Source organism: Dysidea avara, chromosome 5 (genome assembly GCF_963678975.1).
Source record: "Dysidea avara chromosome 5, odDysAvar1.4, whole genome shotgun sequence".
Lineage (NCBI taxonomy): Eukaryota > Metazoa > Porifera > Demospongiae > Dictyoceratida > Dysideidae > Dysidea > Dysidea avara.
This window is the reverse complement of record NC_089276.1, coordinates 7,552,480-7,578,449: the sequence shown is the minus strand read 5'-3', so window position 1 is coordinate 7,578,449 and position 25,970 is coordinate 7,552,480. Positions and strand designations below refer to the sequence as shown.

General features: G+C 36.8%; 1 protein-coding gene across 1 annotated transcript; it reads left to right on the top strand.

The window, feature by feature from the left end:
• The first annotated feature begins 2,977 nt into the window (after positions 1 to 2,977).
• Positions 2,978 to 22,381, top strand: LOC136254958 (cell adhesion molecule DSCAM-like). Its single transcript, XM_066047678.1, has 13 exons — positions 2,978 to 3,284; positions 4,394 to 4,660; positions 7,757 to 7,999; positions 8,892 to 9,140; positions 11,846 to 12,160; positions 12,274 to 12,576; positions 13,547 to 13,722; positions 14,792 to 14,909; positions 15,696 to 15,810; positions 19,975 to 20,260; positions 21,071 to 21,240; positions 21,290 to 21,419; positions 22,294 to 22,381. The coding sequence occupies exons 1-13, from the start codon at positions 2,978 to 2,980 to the stop codon at positions 22,318 to 22,320; spliced, it is 2,706 nt and encodes a 901-aa protein (XP_065903750.1). The 3' UTR covers positions 22,321 to 22,381.
• Positions 22,382 to 25,970: the final 3,589 nt, after the last annotated feature.

Here is a 25,970-nt window from a genome sequence, read left to right as displayed (position 1 = left end):
CCTGCCTGCCTGCCTGCCTGCCTGCCTGCCTGCCTGCCTGCCTGCCTGCCTGCCTGCCTGCCTGCCTGCCTGCCTGCCTGCCTGCCTGCCAGCCAGCCAGCCAGCCAGCCAGCCAGCCAGCCAGCCAGCCTGCCAGCCTGCCAGCCAGCCAGCCTGCCAGCCAGCCAGCCTGCCAGCCTGCCAGCCTGCCAGCCAGCCCCACCGGCCAACCAGCCAGGCTACAAGCCTGACCACAGCTGCAAGTAGGGTTGGGCGATACTGAATTTGTGACGTGTGATTATTGCATGAGTAATTTAATGCAATTATTGCAATATTGCATGTGAAAATTGAAACACAATCACATAGTTAGAAAAGCCCATGACTGCTTGTTTTCAATGAGAATTAGTTTACAAACATAACTTCTTTGCTATCAAGTTAACCAATTGACATAGTTAGGCGATGTTGGCAATTTGTTGAAATGCTTCCCAACTCTAGTTGCAAGGATGGAGACTTAGCAATGCATCATATGACCACCATTTTATGCCATAATAACAAACTCACCAGTGGCATGAGCCTTTTGGGGTTCTGACAAGTGCTTACGCTCTGCACCTTTTATCTTAAATAATGCTGGTCATCTTCTTCACGTTATGAAACCATATCAAGCATTAATTTTCCTTATTGACTCTTTCTGTATTTAGATGCTTTATTTAAATGCTCATGCATGCTGCTTTAAGAGATATTACTGGTAGACAGTTGATAGACACTGTACCTGCACAATAGGGACCTCTTAGGATCAACAACGAGTGCTTTTATGTTTTTAATAGCTGGACCAATAATTATTGAGGGACATTCCCATTAATGATCTAGCTGTATTTATATAGCAACTTATCATAAAATGCATGCCTCTTATTGGCAACATGGTAAAACACAAAGTGTGAAATATCACACCGTATATTCCAGTTGGCTAAGGTCCACTTGAGATACTCTAATAAAGCAGTCACCTAGACTAGTTTTTCCTTTTAAAATAACCAAGGCTGTGTTAGTATGTACATATTATAAGGCATGAACTAAGCCAAGCCATAGGGCTATATAACTTCATCAAAAGACAAACAATGACTTCTTTTCATCATACCACAAAGTTAACCTTATGACATAGACTGGTGCATCAACCTCTTTTGCATTAAAGGAAAGTGGGCGGGACTGTATGGGGATAAAATTTAGTTTGTCAGAATGTAAAAGGTATTCTGTAGTTTGTTACTGAAATACAAGAGGTATCAATAACCCTGAATCAATACCTCCATTGTTACCTTAACTGTTAATTATGGGAAATAGTGAGGTGTGAAAATTATTTATTGATCAACTGGATATGATTGAAAAGGTGTTTTTGTTGCTTTGTAGAAAGTAGAAAGATTAATTTCAAGTACACCAATGACAGAAGTTGGAATTAAATGTCCACTAGTATAGCTGCAGTGCAGATGCATGACTTACCTTGTTTCAATACTTGTTATTTCTATCATCTCTATTCTAATGTAAAATTTCTAATTTCCCATACACTTGTTTGAACTGCTTCTGCAATCAATCCACTTACTACAAAAATTACTACTGAATGTACACCTCAACTATCAAAAATATTGTGGCAATTCCACTTTACATAGCGATGTATGATTATACTGAATAGTGACTATGGAAATTACAGTGGAGAAAGAAATGGGACACAAGCATAGTTGAGCAATGCTTGGCTGTAAGCATCCAGCACATTTGGGAAAGATTTCTGTATTGTGTAAGCCCACCAGTATCAAACTGGAATAAGGAACAATCTATTTTAAGGTTATATGCACATACTGTGAAGTATTCATTTTTTTTGTAAATTAACGAATTTCAGGATTTCTGGAAGTTTACTTTCAATTTTCACAGAGGTTGTCTATCATGTTACAGAGTTGAAAAACATGATTGCAACTAAAGCCATGAGGTTTCCACTGACATTTTGTTAGCAAAACTTGAGAAGTCTGCCCAGACAGGAGTGCATATATCCAGAAAAAATTAAGGTTAGGCACATCTGACTGTGCCAGTGTAGTGTGGCTGCTCTACTACACCCTCTGGCTGCTTTATCAGAGTATTTTGTATATTCGCAGAGCTAACATCCTCTTCATTCATTTCAAGCTCAAGTTTCCTGTTTTTACTGCCTGGCTTTACCCACCCAAACATGAGGTGTGAAACCTTCTCTGCACTCAAACTTAGCATAGACAGCATTGATTTCACACTGTACAACTTAAGCATAAACATACACGCACTTTTCAGCATGTATAAGTAGTTATAATTGATATTCAGTGTTCCATTCATGAAAATTCTACAGAATTCAGTAGCTCTAACCCTTCATCATGTAATCCATCTTCATGGTGGAATTTTTGTTATATAATAACGTGCTCCAATTGTCATTGGCCTAATCAATTTCAATATACAAAGATTACACATGCATGAAGACATTGAACTCTGCTTTTATTATTATTTTGTGTCTCAATCCATCTTCTCAACTTCCCAACCACTGCACAAATTGTGACCGGATTTGTGAAAAGGGGTCTTCCACACACATCTAATTCTATGACCTTGGAAGACCATCAAGAAAAATGTAAACCTGAAATTTTATCCATCCATTAAACTATGTTGGTGCTCACCTATGAACAAATTTCAAGTCAATAATTTTTTCCAATCTCAAGTTATGAATCGTCAAAGTTCATAAATTGGATGTGTGTAGAAGACCCCTTTTCGCAAATCCGGTCACAATTCACCTTGAGTGCACTATCATGATCACTACTGTCATCTATTTAGGGTGGGTTCCTTAGAAAGTGTAGAAAAAATTCTTTCCAGGTTACCATTGGAGTCCCTGCATGTCAACGAAAGCATGATAATTATTACAATCATGTGTATGAATTTGATTTCAAGGATCTGTATAGCTAAATGTATACATAACAAGGTCCTTGTAATCCATGATTTAATCATTATGTTTCTTGCAGCTGGTGATGGTTCAAGTGATAGTTTGATGATCACTACACAACCAATGAATGAAACTGTTGATATTGGTGACAATGTTACCATTTCTTGTGAAGCTTCTGGAGGTACTAACCCAATAAAATATAGATGGTTGTTCAATGGTAGGGAACTGATGGCTGATCCTGGACACATATCAGGTGTTAATGCAACTACACTTATGATAACTGATGTCACAGTTAATGATGGGGGTAATTATAGTTGTGAGGTAGCTGATAGTGATAACAGCAATGTCACCTCCAATGAAGCAACTTTGTTCAGTAAGTAGCTACAATCTGTTATGTACCAAGAGTTTGTATTTTATAATGTGACTGGACCTGCGAAAATATGGCATGTGGGCACATAAACTTTGATGTGTAATAACTTACTGTTCCTTTATGGCTTGGCCATGAACTTTTCAGCACTTATTAAATATTCAGTTGGCTTTAAAATACAAGTTACAGAATGAAAATAATGTTCTATTTCAGTTCTGAGATATGAGATGTTATATGGCAGGGTGTAGTTTGTGCCCACACGCCCTATTTTTGCAGGCTTGGTCACATAATTATTATGAACTCTTGATGACATTTTATGTATTAGATTTCAACGTGCACAAAATACAGGTTGAATGCAGAGAATATCTCAGATCCCAGCTGTTGTGGTTCCTCTGGCATGTGCCTAGACTGCATGTTGTGGGGGATCAAGTCACCACTGGGTCTGGGATGTTTTTCTGCATTCTTCACAGATTTAGATACATGTTTCTGACTCCCTATATTCACAGGCTTTAAGACTGGTCCCTAGTGGGATAGCATTCACAGAATAAAACAAAATCAAGAATGTATTATAATAGGAAATGAAAAGAAACGACTATCAAACATTCGATAGGGTACTGTAATTAAAATTCTGTCTAAAATTACTCAGTGATTATTCAGATTGACATGAATGTTCCAGTAGCTCAGTACAAATATACACTCCACATGTAACGCAGACAAAGAATGTTTCAAGAGGGGGCAAGTTTCTTCAGAACCCCCTTGCCTATGGGCCTGCTTTAATGGAACAGTCAAATACTCTGACAGAACAGTCTCTAAAAGATACTGGTCTAAAAATCTTTTAAAAGTTGGTTGGTATTTTATCCAATTATAAACATTATATTATTATATTATTAGAAATGCAATTAAGCAACAATGTAAGAAAAAGAAAATGAAAAGATTTGATGCATACTGTGTAGATCCACATTAATTTTAACATATCAAAGTCTTATCAAGTAAACATACATTTCCATCCAATTCAAGGACCTCAATTAAAAGAATCCTGATCACTTTCTTGTCATGTATTGTCTGATGTGTATATTCATAGAGTAAAATTATGAATTCTATTTATGTATATGTAGTATCTCCGAATGGCACTGTTGAGGTCACTCCTAAAAATCCAGCAGTGGATCACTTGACTGATAATGTCACATTTACATGTCAATCAGATGCTGGTCCCAACCTCATGTACACCTGGTTGTACAATGATGCTACACCAAACAATGATAGCATTGTGATCAATGGTAACCAGTTAACAGTGAACAATGTAACTTACCTCCTTGGGGGAACTTATACATGTGTTGTAAGCAATGAAGCTGGAGAAGGAAGGGACAGTAGTGACTTGTTTGGTGAGTTTTAATTTCAATTTCATTAATTTTGAGGTATCAAGTGTACTGCCTGAAATACCAGGGGCACACCCTGAACACAGGCCACCAGGGACATTGATAAACAATTCATGGACATTAATAACCAATGTATTTAAAATAAATAGTTATTCAGACTCATTCAGTGATAAAAGGTAGTGATACAAGAGATGAATAATGGTATTAAAACATATCTATTTGAGAAAATCCTAACATTAGCATGTGACCACTGCCTGTTCAGTGCCAAAGTAAAGGCTTTCCCTTGTTGTAATACCATAATTCATCTCTTGTTTTAATCACTGTGTTTATTAATTAAGTAGTTACAACAGTTTGTTTACATTTTTGTGAGATACAAGTGTGACCGTTCTATCAGCATACATGTACCATATAGCAGAACAGTTTCAAAAAGTTAAGTTTGGAAACTTTATAAATATACATAATATAACAATGCATTTTCGAAACTATATTTTTGTAGAAATAGGTACCTAGCCACAATTACATACATCTTAGAAGTGACAATCAAAAAAGTATTAGTGAAGTTTGAGTGCATGTTTCCTACTTTATCAGTTAGCTATAAGCCCAAGTATAGCTAGGCATTGAGCCACTGGAAGGCGACCACGATTCAATGAGTCTTGAAGCCTAACAGCTCAAGAAAATCATTATTCCAGCTTGAGTGAGATAGTAGCAAATACCTAGAAAAATGTCAACAGTTATGGTGCAATCCGCAGATCATTTGGATTAAAGCTAAACAACATGGTTTAAGCTATGAAGGAGGAAGAGGTAGCTAGATGCAATTCTACCAAAGCCAGATGGGCCTTTATCAATACCCATGTTGACACAAATTCTGCTGTACATGATTAACTTAGCTTCCTCCAATTAACTTCACTAATCTTTCTAGTTAATTATCTATGGTACAGCATGGTAATGAGGAACTGTTTCGAGAATATTTTTTCAAACTTTAAATCAAGCACACTTTCAACCTTTTGAAAATTTTCCACTATACATTACATGGCTATTGTTTTAGGCTGCTTTATTAGAGTGTCTTGATCTCACTGTTTATCTCAAGCATGCAATAGATCAAAGGGTGTGGTTGCCATGTATTGTTTCTACTACTAAATTGTAGTTGATAGTTATAAATGCTACTAGAATCATCAAGGATATGGTCATTATTTTCAGGGCATTGTCACTGATTAAGTATGGTCATTGTGCTCGGCTTTCAGTGGTATCTTGGTATGGTTACTTTGCATGAAGGAGATGATCATATAATTAGAGATAAAAGAAAGGCAAAGTGCAGAGGAGGTAAAGTATAGAGGACATTTCTCAGAACCAGAAAAGGCACATGCCACAGATGAGTTTGTTGTGGTGACTTAAAATGGTGGCTATGTGCTGCATCGTTTAGCCTCTAGCATTGTGAACATGGTCAGGTTGACAGATAGACCAAAATTTAATAATCACGCTTCTGTAATGGTGTTCTTGTATTTATTGCTACGTATATTTGATGCAAGACTCTTTCGTATAGGTGCCTTTTGTTATATTTCTATAATGCATAATTTTGGCATGTACCCTACATGTTGAGGGAATCTCTATTATACAGTTCTTATGTACTGTACTATATTTAGTAAAATGCTTACCAAAAACATCAAGAGTGAAATACTCTATTAGAGCAATCACCTGTTCAGCAGTCAAGCAAACTATTAATACTGCTCTAAAATATAACTCAAAATTTCTTGGGGGAATATGCCCCCAGATATTCTGCGCACTATGCTACTGTTACCATTCTCTATGTATTAGTTAAAACATTGTAGTGAGTGCTATACGTGAAATGTAGCACGAGGGGTGTGGTCAACAGACCAATATAACACGAGGCAAAGCTGAGTGCTATATTGGTCTTGAGACCACACCCCAAGTGAAAAAAAAATTTAATTATAAATTTTTTTTATACCCCAAGTGATTTTCTCTCTATAGACAGATAGCTTAAATCACAAGAAGTCTGTCTATGCCTCTGGGTATATTGTATAGTACATATATAGCAAGGTGGTTTTCAACATACCTGTTACATTCTATCCCAGATTCATTTGTAAGATTTTAATACTGTAGGACCAAATCTTGGTTATCCGGACCTTTGATTATCTGAACAGTATAAGTGACTGCTCTATTAGAGCATTTCATTAGGTGAATGGTCTATTGGGGTAAGTGTATGTTCTATTAGAGTAGTTGAACGCAACTCCGTATATTAATGAATGGGCTTCATTTATCCGAACAAATTCACTTATCTGAACACTTTTATCATTGAACTGGCACACAGGTGTTTGGATAATGGAGGTCCTATTGTACTATATTTGTAAAAGTGTCATGACTGCTTTGGCGTGGTTTATATCAAAGAACTCTTTGAAAAATAGTTTCATTATTTCAAGTCTTAAGGTGAGCAATTTTAGTAATTGGAGTTGTAAAAGTAAAATGGGTATGCATTATTTCTTACATGACAAGTATCAATTGCTTGAATTACCCGCAAAGTTGTGTACATAGTTTTATCAACTATTTTATTTCCAATAATATATATAGTGCAAAAAGTGAGTCAAATCTCTTGTAACAATTATTCCCCACATGGATCACTATTCATGCTGTAGTTTGTGCTAGAAAATTAGTGCATGTTCTATTAGAGTGTTTGTGTTGAATATAGACCATTTATATTTGGCATGCTGCAATGGTCTGTTAATTTTCATATATCATATATAGGTGGAATTTACTGCATGTAAATAAAGTTGATGAGCAGTATAAAATTTCAACTAGTGAACCATGTACATCACATCCCTAACTTTTATAATTTCTGCAACCCCTAAATTAGTATCAAAATTATCATTTGCCTTAAATTACCTGGTAACTAATATATCTAAGATCACTTTTAAATGAAACTCAGATCATAACCACACCTTACAAAACACAACTCATCTGTTAGCACTATAGAGCCCCACCCACAATCTGTACAAATATAGAATTTCTACTACACATTATCTTCATGTCAAATAAGTAGGATATGTTGCTACTTTGATATAATTATGTTTGTTATATTTTTATACACAGTTAATCCATTCATTGTGACTCACCCAATGTCACAGTTAGTGCAAGCTGGAAGTTTTACTACTTTTAATTGTTTTGCAGTAGCTTTTCCTTCTCCGTCCTACAACTGGTCTACTCCAAATACCTCCACCAATCTTATGACCAGTAGTATTGTGATCATGACATTATTTTGCAGTTTTGGTAACTACACTTGTACTGCCAGTTCTAATGGCGTAGTGGCTATATCTGATACAGCAGTGCTAACTGGTAAATGTATTATGTTTTATGTATAAATTGTCAATGCTTAAATATGCTGTCTTTTTATCCACATTAAAGCATGACTCATAAATGTGCTATTTTAATCCGAGATCCTGCACAATACATTTACAGTTAAATAGCTCACTGCTAAGAACTTGTGACTTATAAAAACACAAACAGCAACATCTGCCATGTACTGTAGTTAGCATAACCGCCATGTGTGGATTGGTAGTTAATTCTAATGTTAGTTATTCCAATTCTCATCGATGAGACAGAATTTTGGAAAACCAATCTAATTTGCATATCAGTAATTTTGAGATAAGCAGATTCAAGCAATTATAATTGGCAGGAAATGCATATGAAATTTACATCAGAAATGTGCCAATTTATTACCTTTCAGAACATTCCAAACTCCTTGTACAGTTTTCTATCAAACAAAAAATCTGACTAGTAGGATTAGTATAGCAGTACCACAAGTGCTCAAAAGGGGGTGGGGGTGATGAGACAGGCACAGATTATAACTGAAGTATAGACATGAGGTTACAAAGCTGTGTTGGCTTCCTAGTGGCTGATATGCAGCAGAATTAACACAGAAAACATCTGGCCAACTGTAAAAGGCCATCCACCAGTGCACCACTGATTCTTGTGAATTCTGCATGTCCCTACCAAGGCCAAAAATCACCATTCAAGCTTGCTATATACCCCATCCAGAAAATCAGCCTTGATTAGTTGAGCAATGCTGAGGCTTAAATTTATAGTACCCACTGGTGGTGTTAGTTTGATTTTGCCTGGTATGCAATTTGGCCAGTTTTGTAAATTATTGTCACAATTATATATTATGCTGCATTAATTTTGTTATACATCTCCTATGTGCTTTGCTATATTTAATCTTATTCTTTAGTGTCACCCCAAAATAGCGTTCTTGTAATACCATTTGGAAATGTCCTAGCTACTGTAAGCTCTACAGTAAACCTAACATGTTATGCAAATGGAGGTCCCAACAATATGCTTGAGTGGAAGAAACAAGGAGTGGTCATCTCTAATGATCCTGTGTTATCAATTCCAATGGTGACTGGTTCTGATGGTGGACTGTATCAGTGTACAGTTAGTAATGCTGCTGGAAGTGATAATGCTACTACTACAGTTATCAGTATGTTTATAGTTATGTTAAAACTGCCTGTTTAAAAGATAATCTCTTTTTTTCCTACAAAGCATTTGTACATAAAAGGTAGCATAATTGTCCAATAGTGACGACATATGTGTATCATTTGCAAACTTTTTACCTGAAAATTAAACGTTGGTAATACTTAGCATCAAATTTCAATTAACTGAATAGAAGTTCAGAACATCTGACAAATAGTGTCACATCACATGTCCAGTTTTTGTATAATCTGGAAAATTATATATGTGACCGGGCCTGCGAAACAGGGCATGTGGGCACATGATTTTTGCCTACTTTTTCTAACTTTCATTGCTAATAACTTTTTTGCACCAATATGACAGTATTAATTTTCAACTCTTAGTTAACATTTATTTGGCTTTATGATGCAAGTTACAGGATGCAAATATGTGACTGAATTTTGGAAAATCACCCATATGGGCGTGCATGAAATAATTAGAATTTTCATGTTTAGTGTGTTACTATTATGAGTAGAGAAGAGTAATAAAGATATTTCTAGAATTTTCTAGTATTGAGAATGGCTTAAAACCATCAACAAGTAGATTTGCACTATAAAGCTTGTTATTTGGTCATTAAATATTTTAAGTGTCAAATGTGCCCATATGGGTGATTTTCCAAAATTTGGTCACATATTATATTTGTGACTGGATTTTGTCTTAATGACATAGTGTGGGGTACTAACTAATGATTCTAATCATTGTAAAGCTGATTGGTAGTTTGGAATGCCTCATTTTGATCATAAACATTTGAGTTGTAAAATGTGAATTTAAGGCTAATTTTCCAACATCTGGTCACATTTTACTTATGACATATTATTTAATGCTATAGTGATGTAATTATGAGGGTGATGTCATTGTTATTACACAAGTCTGAGGCTGAAACCAAGGATAACTGTATATACAATAAAAGTGATATTATCCCAATACTGTTTCATGGCATATCCCAGTGCACAACAGTTTACAGGCATTAAAGTAAATTCCTGTTTGAGTTCTTTGTAGTTCCTGTTAGTGTGCTCAAGATTTAGTCTGAATTTAACTTTAGTACTAGATAGACACTGTTACAGGCTACTAACAGTGGTAGTGGACATATTTACAAACAAGTAGTTTCCAAGGTACGACTTGCCTTTGTCTGGAGCTGGTGGAGTGGCATCGCATGGCGTGCAAAGGCTAAAAAGTTATTGTTTAAGTGCCCAATAAAATTTAATTGCTTTTCAAGATGGGATGGTATGCATAGCAAAGTTGATGGATTGCTATGGAAGAAGAATATAACAATGAATTACTTGAAAGAAGCCATTGATTATGATTGTTAGTGAGCAACAAGCCACAAAACAAGATTCATTGCAGCCATGCATCATATGATTCAGTGCATGATGGCCACAAAACCAACAAGCAGTGCTATAAGCAGCATTGGAGATACCCCTGTATAGTACTTGTAAATTTAATGCCTCTATGGCAAAGTATCAGTATCGGCCAGGTATTGGCCAATTTCCACCTAAATTGTATCCAATTGTCTGGTACTGAGTGGTATCAGTGTATCTAATGTTAGCAAATCTTATTGGCCACATAAATTATCATTACGTGTTCCACAAAAAGGTTACTTTTCTTAAACAGCTTCTGTAATTTTTGTTGTCTCCTTTACATTTTTATTGCACTCCCACTATTGAAACAAATGTATGGCAAACCAACAATGCATTGTTGTAGACATTACTACTAATCCTCACTACTACTAATGCAAAGCAGCTAAGCTGTGAAAGAGTACAGCCTTCCAAAAATAGGCTAGTATGAAATGATGTGATATCAAAGGTTGCAGACAAGAAGTAGTTGCAATGATATCTTAATTTGTGTTAATAATATCATTGCAGCGATTTTAGCTGCTATATTTTATTAAAGATTTCAAAAATTACTCATGTGCATACACAATATGGTTGCATGGTTTGGTATAGCTAGTAAAGTAGAAATTAAGTGAGATGAGCAACTGACAGTGGTGGTGGAGTGGTAAAAAGTTTGTGCATATAAGTGTGGAGGTCCTTGGTTTGAAGCCTAAACATTTTTTTTGTCATTTTCATGCACATTTTTTTACTTCTTGGTGACTGTTCTATTAGAGTGTCTTGATCATATCTGTTTCACAAGCTTAGCTTTTGCTTCATATCTCCATAGATAATGCTCTAAGTACTTTCAAATCACAAAAGGTCCATGCTATGATGGTCAGTCTATCTGCATACCAATTAATAACTTGTTCTGTCAGTAGACATGACAAATATTGCACTTGTAATGTTTGAAACTTGCTTGTACCGTTTATTAATCTGTACACCAATCGGTAATGCATTCTTTACGTCCTCCAAATTTGAAAAGAATCCAATCAGGCTTATGTGAATTATAGCAATATTTGTAAGTGGCGTGAAAAGAAAAATGCAAAAAAATAAGAAAAGCTTTGAAGGTGCACATCTCAAAGATGGCTGGACTTATTTAGGTCTAATTTGGTATAGAAGATCCTGAGTTTCACAGAAAAATTGGCTATTTCTGTGTACCAGTTGAAAATCATACTTTATTGGTTCCTGTAAAATTCACACTTGTCTGTCATGTACCCAGATACATTGGCTGCATGAATGTGTTCTGATTTGCTGCATCAATGATATATGTAATACAGTAGACAAATCTTCTTTTTCTAATTTTAAGTTGCAGATTGTCCTGATCAACCCATCAATGTTCAGCTGTTTGATGTTACTTCACGTGGTCTCTTCATTAACTGGACTGAACCTCATGACAATAATGCTTCAGTTACTGGCTACAATATCACCTACCAGAATCCTGATTGTCTGGTAATGGCAAATAATAATCAACCACAAGATGTGACAGTGACCAGTACAGAGGAGCAGGTCATGATCACTGACCTTCATCCTGGAGAGAATTATAGTTTTATTGTAATTGCCATCAATGATATTTGTCCCAGTGTACCCAGTATACCAGTCAGTGCTAGAATAATGGAGGAAGGTATCAGTGTGGTATTGTACATATACACAGTAGTGCATGTATGAGCTTTTCCTTGTGCATAAGTACAATTTAAACATTTAGTACAGGAATTTAGAAACTATTGCTTTTTTCAGCTCCTGCTGTTGCTCCAATGGTGGTTACTCCAGTCCCAACTACTACAACTATTAATGTAACATGGAATGAGTTGGCTTGTCATGATCATCGTGGGGTCATCACACATTATGAAGTACGTTACAACACTTCAGACTTTAATGAAGATAGATCACTAACACTCAACACTACAATGGGAGATGATACCAGTTTGTTAATAGAAGACTTAGAGGAGTTTGGTAACTACACTATAGAAGTGAGGGCCCATACTACAGCAGGAGCTGGTCCTTACAGTTCATCTATAAATATACAAACTTTAACAGATGGTAAGAGAATTAAGAACATTAATTTGTGATGTTGCTCACGCTATAATATTTGTAAACACTGCACATTTTAGCATGGTGTATGCACTGCTGAAACAAGTTGATGTTGTGCTGCTTCTAAAAACCAGGCACCCATGAAGTCAATACAGTGCTCCCTCTATTATCCGAACTCATTGGGCCCTGAGGGTGTTCAGATAATCTAAAAGTTTGGATAATAGAATCCCATTCATTTATACACAGAGTCCTGTACAAATACTCTAATAGAACACACACTTTAGACAAAATACTCTAATAGAACAGTCACCTCCATAGTTCAGATAACCAACAATTCGGATAATCAATGGCCAGATAATCAAGGGACCACTGTAATATGATCCCTTTCTAGCTAAAAATCAACTATTTTTCATAATATACATACTATGCTATTATTAAGAAACATAATTTAGTGTATTTGGTAATTCATTAATTATTTTGTGATTTGATAATTACATTGCTATGCACTGCTAAGGAAGCACCAAAGGATTGCCAGTCTCCAGTGTGCAAAGTTGATCCTATGTTTCTGGTTCTACAAACTCACCAAACTTGACCAGGTGACCAGGCTTCCGTTGTTTGCAAAGTTTTTGATGTAGTGCACTCATTTGCAGTACATGGAATCATAGGGACAAACGTATAACTAATGCATGTTTTGATAAAAAAAAGTGTTTACGAGATGCAAATCCTTCAACAAAATAAAAATTATAAACTTTTGATGGTGATTGTGCAATTCATTTTGCAAAAAAAATTACCAGGAAGGGAACCAGAAACATATAATTAACTATATGTGCATGGCCTTATGGCATGAGTGACACAATGAGAAATTTATGATTATTAATGATTCATTATCACACACTCTGTATATATGACCAGTATAATCTTCACTTAAAGTTGGCAAAATGTGTGGAGCTACTAATTATGCATAATTGCTTTCCTATAGTACCCACTGGTCCAGTAACTGATCTAGATGTGAGGAATATTGATCCTACTACAGTGGAACTCAGTTGGGGTCCAGTCATGGTTAGAGAACAAAATGGGATCATATTATCATACAACATCTACTATCGACACACTGATAGCATGTCTTCCATGTTGGTTGGTAGAGTTAGAGAGATGGTACGTATGTATCAATAGTAATTACTAATTCAAATAGTGTAGCTACTGATAGTTGAAAGGCAACATGTAAAAATAATCTTGATATAGATTAAAAATTGGAACCCTCACTTTGCCATATTAGAGAGGCATTTTGATTTTGTGAGTCTAACTGTATGTATTGTACCATGGACAATGTGTCGTGATTAAATGTCCACAATTTAAGGTGTCCTTTCTTAGGGTTCCCATGCACTGTTTTGTTTATTATGTTGCGATTTATTTACCACTAAGTCATCCAAATTCAAACATGATTGTGTAAATAAAGCAAAAGGGGATGGTGTCAGCATTGTGACACATCATCACAGATCTCTCAGGCAAGCAATTTTCTCAGGTACCAACATATCTTGATACTTTATAATAAACAACAAGACTAGCATTCCCATATTATTTGGTTCTAATGGCTTGTAAGTATTATAATATGCTCATAGGGAATAATATCTCTCTCTGCTTACAAAAATACTATGGATACACATTGTTTGGATTTCATACGTATGTGCACATTCAAGTCCAAAACCTACTATCACTCTCAATACAGTGGTCCCTCCATTATCCAGCCATTGATTATCTGAACTTTCTGTTATCTGAACTGTGAAGTGACTGTTCTATTAAAGCGTTTTTCCTAAAGTGTAATTTCTATTGGAGTATTTTAACTGAACTCTGTGTATAAATGTATGGGCTTTGTTTATCTGAACTTTACCATTATCCGAAGTTCCGAACACACCTAGGGCCTAAAGTGTTCAGAAATGGAGGGACCACTGTACTATGTATGCAATTCTACCACTGCTGTATATAAATATACAATCTGTGAAGCATTTACAACATATAATTATTGTACAGAGGTACAGTTCCATTGTATGTGTATAATTATCACAATTGGTTCACATCACTAAGTTCTCATGTATATATGGGTACCTCTCTATGTATCAAATCTTCAACACTTTTGTGTCAACGTAAATGTTACCTTTGCATAAGTACCATGCATAGATTGAAGATTATAACATTACTTTTATAATGGCGATGGTGTTCTTTACAGCAATCCAACATCACTGGTCTAAATGTGTCTGAACTATACACTTTCACAGTAACAGCAAATAACCAAGTTGGGGAAAGTGTTGTCCTTGCTACCATCATGGTTAGGACTGATGAGCCAAGTAAGTCTGACTCGACATCATTTGATTTTCAATGCGAAATTGTAGACATAGTTGAGTAATGCTATCTACTATGTGGTTGATATTTGGGGAATGCATTCAGATGCAAAATTAATAAATATGTGGCATGTCTGACACCATTGTTTTCTAGGATGTAGTCGGCACAGATTCACCAGTCACAACATCGTGTCATCGAAAATAGTCAACAAGCAAAAAATAGGAATTTAAAACTTGAGTAGAGATCAAAAATTAATGAAAAAAAGGACAATGCTATATATGCTAAAGGACATTTGCTTTAGTAATGGCTATACTATTAACAAGCTATTTTCTTTGGTTGTAGCACTGCATCATAACATATGGAACATAGCTGAAAACAAAGCAAAATTACTACTTTGCCTTCAGCAGTTTAACAGTAGTTTTTCAGTAGTTCAGTAGTAGTCTATGCATGAGTTTACTGATCACAGCTTTGTCACTAAGTAAACAAACAAGTACTAGGAAAATTATATAACAATTTTAAGGATTGTAGAGATAAAACAGTACAGGTGTACATCTGATACTTCCTATTTCAGTATTGTAGCTTGTCAAGCATAGAGCCATGACTGAAGTAGAGATTAAATGTCCACTAGTATACAGTAGCTGCAGGTGTAGACAACCTCCCTAGTTTCATTACTTGTCACTTCCATGATCCCTACTCAAGTCGTAAAATTCCTTGTTTTTCCTTGTACTAAATGAATTTATTGTACAGTCTTCATATAGCTAACAATTTATTACCGTATTCCACTATTATAGCACCTCCAGCTCCACTAACACCCCCTGTTACATTGTCTCCACCTCGTGCACCTACTACTACCACTATCACTGTAGTACTACCACCTCCTCATCAAATTGAAACTGGAGACCTATAGTAAGTCAATTGTACCTACATCTGGGCCTGGATGTGCTGTGTACTCATAACATAACTAGACATTTTGTACTGTTACATTAGAAAAGATTTGTTAGTTTAATATGAGTATTAGACAGTTTGCAACAGCTGTAAAATTAATAGAGAATATGTCGTAACTTGACAATAACTTTAATAACTTTAAGACAGCAGCATACAACAACTGAATAAGTACAACTACTACACAGTATTTATACACACAAATAAAACCATAAAACCACAGGTACAGAACAATGGATAATTAAATAGTACAAAACGCACATGAGAAAATAAGTACAAGGGCAATTAATTACAAAACCAAAGGAGGGAAAACATGTTACACAAAACATATGAATATATTTAACAAAAACGTGTGAATAAGATTAAGAAAGTCTGTACAAACAATGCATCTAATCTCTAAGGAATGTCACTAATTACTACAGTCTGTCACACTCCTTCCCATTTAAGATACTGCATATCACTTGGGAGGGTAGGTCAATCTGTCTGGAGCAGTTCTGACTCTGGTAGATCGACGTAATGGTGTAGGTAGCTCTGAATTGGCTTGTTGTGCAGTAGTGGTAGTAGTGGGTGATTGAAATGGAATAAAGTCATCAATCACATCAGGAACAGTAGCATAATGATCAATAGTATTGGCAGTAGTAGCACTCTTTACTATTTTGACTTCCAGCCACTTGGAGTGGGCGTCAACTACAATCAAAAACCATTTCTCAAGGTAGGGTTGAGCATAGTCAATGTGGAGTCGAGTCCAAGGGCGATCAGGCCATTCCCAGGGATGTAAGGGGGCAGGTTGTGGAGCATGGCGAGTCAGCTGGCATTGGTTACATGATTTCACTCTGTCAGCAATGTCATCATCCATCTGGGGCCACCAAACAAAGCTTCTAGCCAGACTTTTCATTCTTGATGTACCTGGATGGCCATCATGTAACTGCTCCATTACACTCTTGCGGCCTGTTTGTGGAACAACAACACGACTCCCCCACATAACACACCCATCACATACAGTCAGTTCATTGTGTCTCACTTGATAGGGTTTCAGATTAGGATCATTAGAATACTGCCATCCCTGAAGTAGCAGTGTGTGCACCTTGGAAAGGATTGGATCTTGTGTGGTCCACTGTTTCAACTGGTTAAATGTTATTGGAGCTTGTAAGCTTGCATTAGAAGAACAGTTTCTCCCAGAGCAGGAACTGATTCAGGCATCTCTGGCAAAGGTAATCTACTAAGGACATCTGCATTAGCCATCTGAGATCCTGGTTTGTAGTGTACTGGTATGAACTGAGAAGTAATGCCCAACACTGAACTCTAGCAGAAGCCATAGCTGAAATAGCTTTACTAGGATTGAAAAGGTACTGTAGTGGTTTGTGGTCTGAATAAATTGTGAAAGAATGACCATACAAGTACACATGAAACTTTGTGACACCAAAAACAATAGCTAGAGCTTCTTTGTCTAATTGAGCATACCACTTTTCTGCTGGAGATAAGGATCTGGATGCAAAAGCTATTGGTCGCTCAGTGCCATCATCTAGTCTGTGTGATAGCACTGCACCAACTCCATAGGGAGAGGCGTCACAGGCTAAGGTAAGTGGCTTCTGGGGATCAAAATGAGTTAACAAACACTCAGAGGTTAGTTGAGATTTGACTGCAGAAAAAGTTTTGTCTTGCTGAGCTCCCCATTTCCATTTGGAACCTTTCTGTAGTAAAATATACAAGGGAGCTAGCACTGATGATAAATTTGGCAAAAATTTACCACAATAGTTCACTAACCCCACAAATGACCGTAGCTGTGTCACATCAGTAGGTACAGGAGCGTCTTTTATGGCTCTAACTTTGTCTTCAGTGGGCTGTATTCCTTTGGTTGATATCTGGTGACCCAGGTACTCGACAGATGGCATCATGAAGGTACACTTGCTGCGTTTCAAACGAAGGCCTGCAGTTTGCAACTTGGACAAAACAGCTTCTAGATTAGCAAGGTGGCTTTCTTGTGTGTCACCCGTCACCAACAGATCATCCAAATAAATGCAGGTATTTGGGATGCCCTGCAAGACATCCTCCATTGTACGCTGGAAGATTGAAGGAGCTGCAGAAATACCAAATGGCAATCTGTTATAACAATACAAACCTTTATGAGTGTTAATTGTTACCAACTGCTTTGACTTTTGTTCCAAGGGAATCTGTTGATAAGCATTAGCCAGATCTAATTTGCTGAATGTTTTACCACCAGACAGTGAAGCAAAAATGTCATCAATTCTAGGGAGTGGGTAAGTGTCAGGCTTAGCCGCACGGTTGACTGTCAGGCGATAGTCACCACAAATTCTCACAGAACCATCTTTCTTGACAACTGGCACAATTGGAGCTGCCCAGTCAGAATGTTCAATTGGCTTAATGATGCCAGTCTGCTGTAGTCGTTTCAGTTCTATCTCCACTTAAGGCTTTAAAGCATGTGGGACTGTACGGGCTCTACAAAATTTTGGTGGTACAGCTGGATCAACAACAATCTTGGCCTCAACTCCTTGGAATCTTCCAGTCTCATCATTGAACACTGTTGAATACTGCTGGAGGAGTGACTGCAGCTTATTCTCAGCTTGTACACTGTGGATAGTAGTCCAGTCAATTTTCAGTTCATGAAGCCAGTCACGACCAATCAAGCTAGGTCCAGCACCTGCAGCAACTAATAACTCAAGCACTTTACACTGATTATGGAGATTAACAGTTACTGTAGCCACACCTAAAACAGGAATCAGCTCACCAGTGTGTTCTTAACTTCACCTTGGCTGAGGTTATGGTTGGTTGCTGCTCTTCAGGCCATAATTGCTTGAAAGTGTTCTCACTAACAATAGATCTGGATGCCCCTGTGTCAATCTCCATTTGTAGTTTTGAGTTGTTGATCTCAATTGTGGCAACAATTGGGTCAGAATGGCCAACAGTGACATTGTGCATGCCATACTCAGGGCACTCTGATTCAGAATCTGAAGACAATTCATCTAACTGGAGTGAATGCTGCTGTTAAGGAGCTTTAGCTGCTGTGGACTTCAGAGGTTTGGCCCTGGAATGACACACCTTAGCAATGTGACCTACTTTCCCACACTTGTGGCACTTGGCCTTCTGGAAAGTACACTCTGGAGCTTTGTGAGGGCCTCCACATCTATGGCAAACAATAGGTTTTGAAGATCTGTCTTTATTAGGTTTCACAAAGTTGACACTGGAGGATTTGGCTTGCAACTCTTGAGCACTTTTGTCCGCTGCTTCTAAAGCAAGAACAAGTTCACATGCCTTCTTGTAGTTAAGGTCTGGTTCAGCCAGCAAACGGCGTTGAATATGGCTATCATTGATGCCACATACCAGGCGATCACATAGCATATCTTCCAGTATGCCTGCAAACTCACAATGTTCAGACAGATGTTTAAGTTCAGCTATGTAGGTAGCAACAGACTCACCCTGCTTGCGAACACGAGAATTAAATAAATAACGTTGCACAACTTTGGAAGGTTTTGGCTGGTAATGTTCAGTCAACAGTTTCACAATGTCCTTGAAGGTAGCGTCAACAGGCTTAGTAGGAGCCAGAACGTTCTTGATGAGCTTGTAAGTAGCAGCACCACAGACACTGAAAAGGACAGTTCTCTGCTTCTCAGCCTCCTTCTCCTCATTGGCAGCAAAGTAGAACTCCAACCTCTCTGCATAGGAGGTCCAGTCTTCTACAGCAGGGTTGAACTCTCGCAGGCGGCTATGTGTGGCCATGGTTTATCCTCGTCGCCAGTATGTCGTAACTTGACAATAACTTTAATAACTTTAAGACAGCAGCATACAACAACTGAATAAGTACAACTACTACACAGTATTTATACACACAAATAAAACCATAAAACCACAGGTACAGAACAATGGATAATTAAACAGTACAAAACGCACATGAGAAAATAAGTACAAGGGCAATTAATTACAAAACCAAAGGAGGGAAATCAGGTTACACAAAAACACATGAATATATTTAACTAAGTACAAATACATGTGAATAAGATTAAGAAAGTCTGTACAAACAATGCATCTAATCACTAAGGAATGTCACTAATTACTACAGTCTGTCACAGAATAAGAGTTTGTTACAATGCCTTGATTCTTTTATGTTTCCAGTGTGTATGGAGTTATTGTAGTTTCTGGAGATGAGACCAACAACACTCCAAGGGATATTATTGCTGGAAATAATGATCAGTTACCACCTCCTTATCCTGGGAGAGATGGTGTCTATACTGCAGCAGTGTGGAACAATATAGAAGATGTACCATTAACATTTGTTGTTGGTGGTGGAGAGACCACTGTAGGACTTGATGGAATGGAATATTTCAATAGAAGATTATCTGAGAGTACCTCATATGGAGTGTTTTATTATACTAGACTACAGTCTAATACTGGAAATGTGGTAAAATATACATGTATATACGTATGTACACAATGCGGTATGCAACAAAAAAATTTTCAAATGTATAAAAGTACAAACTACATAACATATTTTTACAGTCTGTTTCTTCATGCAAGTAAGTAGGACTGTTGTGCAAGGAACTTGCTTTGTCAGAAGTCACATTATTGCATACGACTATACAGTTTATCTGTTAACTTGTTAGGTATTAAATCACTGCATCTATGAAATTTAATAACCTTCATATGAAGACCTTGGGCATTTTTAGGCCTAAGTGATACCAAATAATGTACAGTTCAGTAATTTAAAGTGTAAAGCCCATTTAGTTGTTCCTACGGTATAACAAAGAACAAGAAATGTAACAGAAGCAAGTACTTAGTATAGCACTGACCACACTCACATTAGCTCTTATTAATTCATTATTTCTTATCCACATTGCTAGTTTAGAAATAAACATGAAATTAAAAGTGTCAACAAGAAATCTAAGTAATTTATGAATCTTCAAGTATACCCAAAATATTCAAATGATGATATTAAATATCACTTTCATACACTCCAAGCATTATTGACATTTTTCTACCATTGCTGTTTGACAGTAGTTGCTACCTGATATGTGGTCTTACTCATTGGGACATATTGTATGGATTGCATCTACTATCAATCCTCATGCTTTGACTAAATTATTTTAAATAGAACTCTGGTAGGTTTACGGTTGCTTTCTACTATACACTCTGTACTTTGGGATACACTATTACCTACTGCATATACAATACTCCTTAGTAGTACAATAATGTAGTGTGTACTATTGCACAGGACGATGGTTCACTGATAGTGGATGACGATTATATCTCAATCACAAGGACAGCTTCCTCAAATGATGACGATGATGATAATTTGATAGTTCTTTTAGTGCGCGTCACTATTGGTGTCGTTGTAGTAGTAGCAATAGTACTATGTGGAGTAGTTGCAATAACATGTTACCGGTAGGTGTTGATATCAATAAAAAAATTTTTTGTATTATTATTATTACAGATGCTGTAAGAGGAAAACATCCTACCGTGTACCAGCTGCTAATGCTACAGGATCAGATAATGTAGTAGTGAACACAGCAGCAGTTTCACAGTCCTACAATGGTGCAGTTGACAACAATGCAAGTGCTAATGTAGGTATCTGAACACCATTGCTCCTCAGTAGTGTTAGACAAATGTGACCTGGTGTGTGAAAAGGGGTCTTATAGCCTTTTCAATTGCATGTACTTGGCAACCTGTAACTTGACTTGTGAATGTGGTATCACCCTGAAATTTGGTCCCCCTATACCCCTAACATAGCACCATGGATTGGTGTACTATGAAGGTGATAGGATAAAAACATGAGGAGTTATGATTAGTCAAACTTGACAATTTGGAAAGGCTATTAGACCCCTTTTCGCAGACCGGGTCACAAATTGTTATAATTGAATCCTGTTTGTTGGGATCCATGATTACGTATACATTTACTCTAATTGAACACACATGCATTTGCTCTAATAGAATGCATGTTAGAGACAAAATATTTATGGTGTTTAGATGATTAAGGTGAACAGATAACTGAGGATACACTGACTTACTGATGGTAGCATTGTTACATCTGAAAAATTACCGACAAATCCTATCAAAGATTGTTGTCAATTACCATCAGAGTATTAGTTAGACTGACTCTTTAACTGCCTTTTTCTTACATACATAGATATCATTTTGAAGCTTGCACAATGTAAATATCAGTTCACTTATCGTCCTTACTCATTGAGTAAGTTACTATTTATCAGCATAAATGATTGGAGTTTGAAACATGCATGATGCACTCACCTATTTGGGTTTCATGTAAGTACACAATATTATCTGCATGCAATATAATAACAGCCAATCTCTGAAAATGAGCATATCATTGATTTAAAGGTTGTAGCCCACAGCTTTGCATTAAAGTGTGACTCATATCGCTACCTACTATTATGTGTTATGAAATTTGTACATTTATAGTATTATCTAACATTCCTGCAGGAAGCTGAGTCCAGTGATGCTCTGTGATGATTCAGACTACAAAATTTAAGTGTACATCTGTAGTGATTAACATTAAAAATATTTTGTTTACCATTACTGCAACAATTGTGTTCTTATGTATAAATGATAAGTTATGATTATTATCGAATCCCTTTGAAATTTGTTGGTTTGGAGAAGGATGCTGTTGATAGTAACTACTGTGAAACTTACATGCATTTTAATCTAGAGTGGATGGAGATGGGGCTACAAAATAATTATAATAGAAAATCAAAACTTTGAGGTATTCAAACAGAGTGGTCCAATGTACTGCATGGAGACACATAACAAACACCTCTGTAAAAATAGCATGAAAGGAAACATAATAGAACGACTCAGAAAGCTCTATGTTCAAATCTTAAAGAATGTGATCAGAAACTGCACATGCAGATGTGTCAGTAACAACCCATCAACACTTGGGGACCTTCACTACAGCAATGATATGTACACTGCATTGCCACCCATACATATTCCACAAGCAATGATGGACTCAAACATTTATAGAAAACAGCTTGTATCATTTGTAGTGTAGTGTAGTTAGCAACAGATTGTGTGAATGGCTTCTATGCACAGATACCATTTCATCTGTAGGTAGTCAACAACATTAATGTTTCACCAATCTACTTTATTTAGTGCTTATTTGGAATCCCTTCATTACTAAGTTTGTGACAGTAACACATAATTTCATGCTATCATGATCATGGCTTCTCACAAGCTAGTACACCTACTTATAATGCTAGGCAAGTAGCCTTGAAAGTTTCCAGGTTCACAGGCGCAGGCCATTGTGGAGTCTAGGGGTACTTCTGAACATTAATGGAGTTTAAAATATGGCCACATGGGAATGATGTCATCTGTTCTGGAGATGGATTTGTTCTTGCAGGTTCACTTAGCCATTGTGCAACCAGTGCTGGTCTGCCGGATAAGTAGGTAGGTTGTACATCGCTAAATTGCATATATCTTTAAATGTGGAAACCAAAAAGGTGAAGCATATTCAAGGATTGACCTAACCAATCACTTGTATGCAACTGCTTTAATGTACAAGGGACATGAGAAGTGTGTGTCATAGATAGTTAAGAGAACAGGTTACTTTAGCTGCTAGATGTTCAACTTGGTCTCCCCATTTAAGATGAGAGTTGATAAAGATCACTAGAGCTATAGGTAGCAAATTACTGGTTTAAGAGGAATAGAGGAATATGTAGGATATAGTGTAGGTAGGAGGAAGATGCTTGTAGGAAATGCAAAGGTATTCACTTTTCAAAGGATTCAAATTCAATACCGTCGACATCACTCATAAATTGAATCTTGGAGGAAATTTGATCTTGAGGGTATAGTTGAAAGCAGGAGGAAGACACTTGTAGGAAATGTAAATTATTTACTCTTCAGTGGATTCAAATTCAACTTCCACAGTCAACATCACTCATAAAATTAATTGAATCTTGGAAGAAATTTAATCTTGAAGAGATGCAGTTTCTCTATAGAGAGCATTGTCATCAGCAAAAGTTTGATGTTGCTATGATGGATTACTTTATGCAACTCATCGATATATAGTAAAAATAAGAAGGAGCCAAGAACAGAGCCTTGGGGGACCCCTGACCTAACATTAAGCCAGTCAGAGAATGTGGCATTAACGAGAACTCTTTGGTAGTGTTTAGTGAAGAACAACTTAATTCATCATTATAGGTTTCCATCATAAGAGGTTTCCATATATATGCCAAGACTCTCAAGTCTAAGCAGTAGTCAACTCTACGAAACTGAGTGGCAATTAAGGTCTAATAACAGACAGTGAATAGAGTTGTGCCTTTCAAGGATTGAAGCCCAATCCATAACTGAAACAGAAATTTATTACAAAAACCATGTTGAACTTCACTAATAGCTAAGATTACTAGGCTCCAAAGATGCTGAAAATTATCCTTTCCATGACCTTAGAGATGATACTGATAGGGTGGTAGTTTGAGGAAAGATTTTTAATTTATCATTCTCATTGTGTGTTAACAGTGATCTAGTCGCTGGGCTGACAACCTGAATCAACAAAAAGTTGTAAAATTCTAATAGCTAAATTCAGCAGCAACTTTTATTTAGCACATGTGCTGGAATACAATCAGGACCACCATTAAGACTTATCAAATTGTAGCTATTCTTGTTTTTCTGTGGCTGTGGAAATAAGTTGCTCACAGACCTCTTATGCAGGTTCTCCTGCAAATCAATTTGCTAAGTTCCTCAACTATTGATAAGAATTTATCCTGGTCAGAGCATATCAAACAAATAACTAAGAAAGCCAATAATGTAAAATGCCTTTTACAACGTAATTATAAGCAAGTGTCTCCCCCCCCCCCCCCCCCCAAACCAAAAGTAATTATTACAAGGCTCTTGTTAAACCTATATTAGAATATGCAAGCACTGTCTGGTCACCACACACGCAGAGAGACATTGATGCCACAGCGAGATTTGTAACTAACAATTATTTCCGGTACACAAGTGTGACCAAAATGTTATCCAACCTGAGCTGGTCCACGTTAACCAGATGTAGAAATGAACAGAAGGCTAGAATGTTATATAAGATCATAAACTGCCAGGTCTGACAATCTCCTTATTCCTAACCCTGACATCTACCACACCAGAGGTCACAATAAAAGATTTATGATACCAATGACAAGGATTGACTCTTACAAACTTTCTTTTTTTCCGTCCACTATTAAAATTTGGAATTCCTTACCCCAACTGTGATTCTATTAGGCAAGTCATTAATAAAGCAAAGAAACAGTAGTGGAGCAAGCACCGTCCCCTAAGAAACATACACCAGATGTGACGCTAGAGACGTCACTTTTTTTGACCATCAATTATTACATGTTAAGATCTATCTAATCAAAAACAGCCAAGCTGTAAAAAAGGAGTGCGGCCCTTGAAAAGGCTATGGTGGAAAAGATGTGAAATCCAAGGTGGCGGCCAAAAAATGGCTGTGATGGTAGGTTAATGGTAAAATTTTAATAACAACAATTCAGGTGAATTTGGTGCCGCTTGGTCTTGGCACAAAATTCACCTGAATTGTCGTTATTAAAATTTTTACCATTAACCTACCATCACAGCCATTTCTTGGCCGCCACCTTGGATTTCACATCTTTTTTCACCATAGCCTTTTCAAGGGCCGCACTCCTTTTTTACAGCTTGGCTGTTTTTGATTAGATTTCACTTCTATTTGTATTTGTATACCCCAAAGCCGGCCTATGGCCAGCTTTGGGGCTTTTTAACCTATATATTTTTCTTTACCACAGGAAAAAGAAAAAGATGAAGCAGATTTTATAAATACTTTAACTCATTCTGATTTTATCAGTAAATGTACAAATTATATATATAATGCATATATCAAGAGTTCATTATATTATGAACTCTTGCATATATTTATTACATGTCAATTAATCCCCACAGGATAATTTGCAGCTGATCTCTCTACTGGGTGACTTGAAATGTAGCTGAACTCTCTACAGGGTGATCTGCTTGTACATAGATGAACTCTTTACAGGATTCTCTCTACAGGGTGACTTGACTCTAGCTGAATTCTCTGCAGGGTTATCTGTTTGTAGTTGAATTCTCTACGGGGTGATTTGTTTGCAGCTGAACTCTCTACAAGGTAACTTCTTCTAGCT

Excerpts from the sequence above, each read along its gene's own strand:
- LOC136254958 (XM_066047678.1), top strand. The coding sequence starts at position 2,978 with ATGTTTCTTGCAGCTGGTGATGGTTCAAGTGATAGTTTGATGATCACT. Across the intron at positions 9,141-11,845 it reads TGCTACTACTACAGTTATCA|TTGCAGATTGTCCTGATCAA; the intron begins GTATGTTTATAG and ends TCTAATTTTAAG. Across the intron at positions 13,723-14,791 it reads TTGGTAGAGTTAGAGAGATG|CAATCCAACATCACTGGTCT; the intron begins GTACGTATGTAT and ends TGTTCTTTACAG.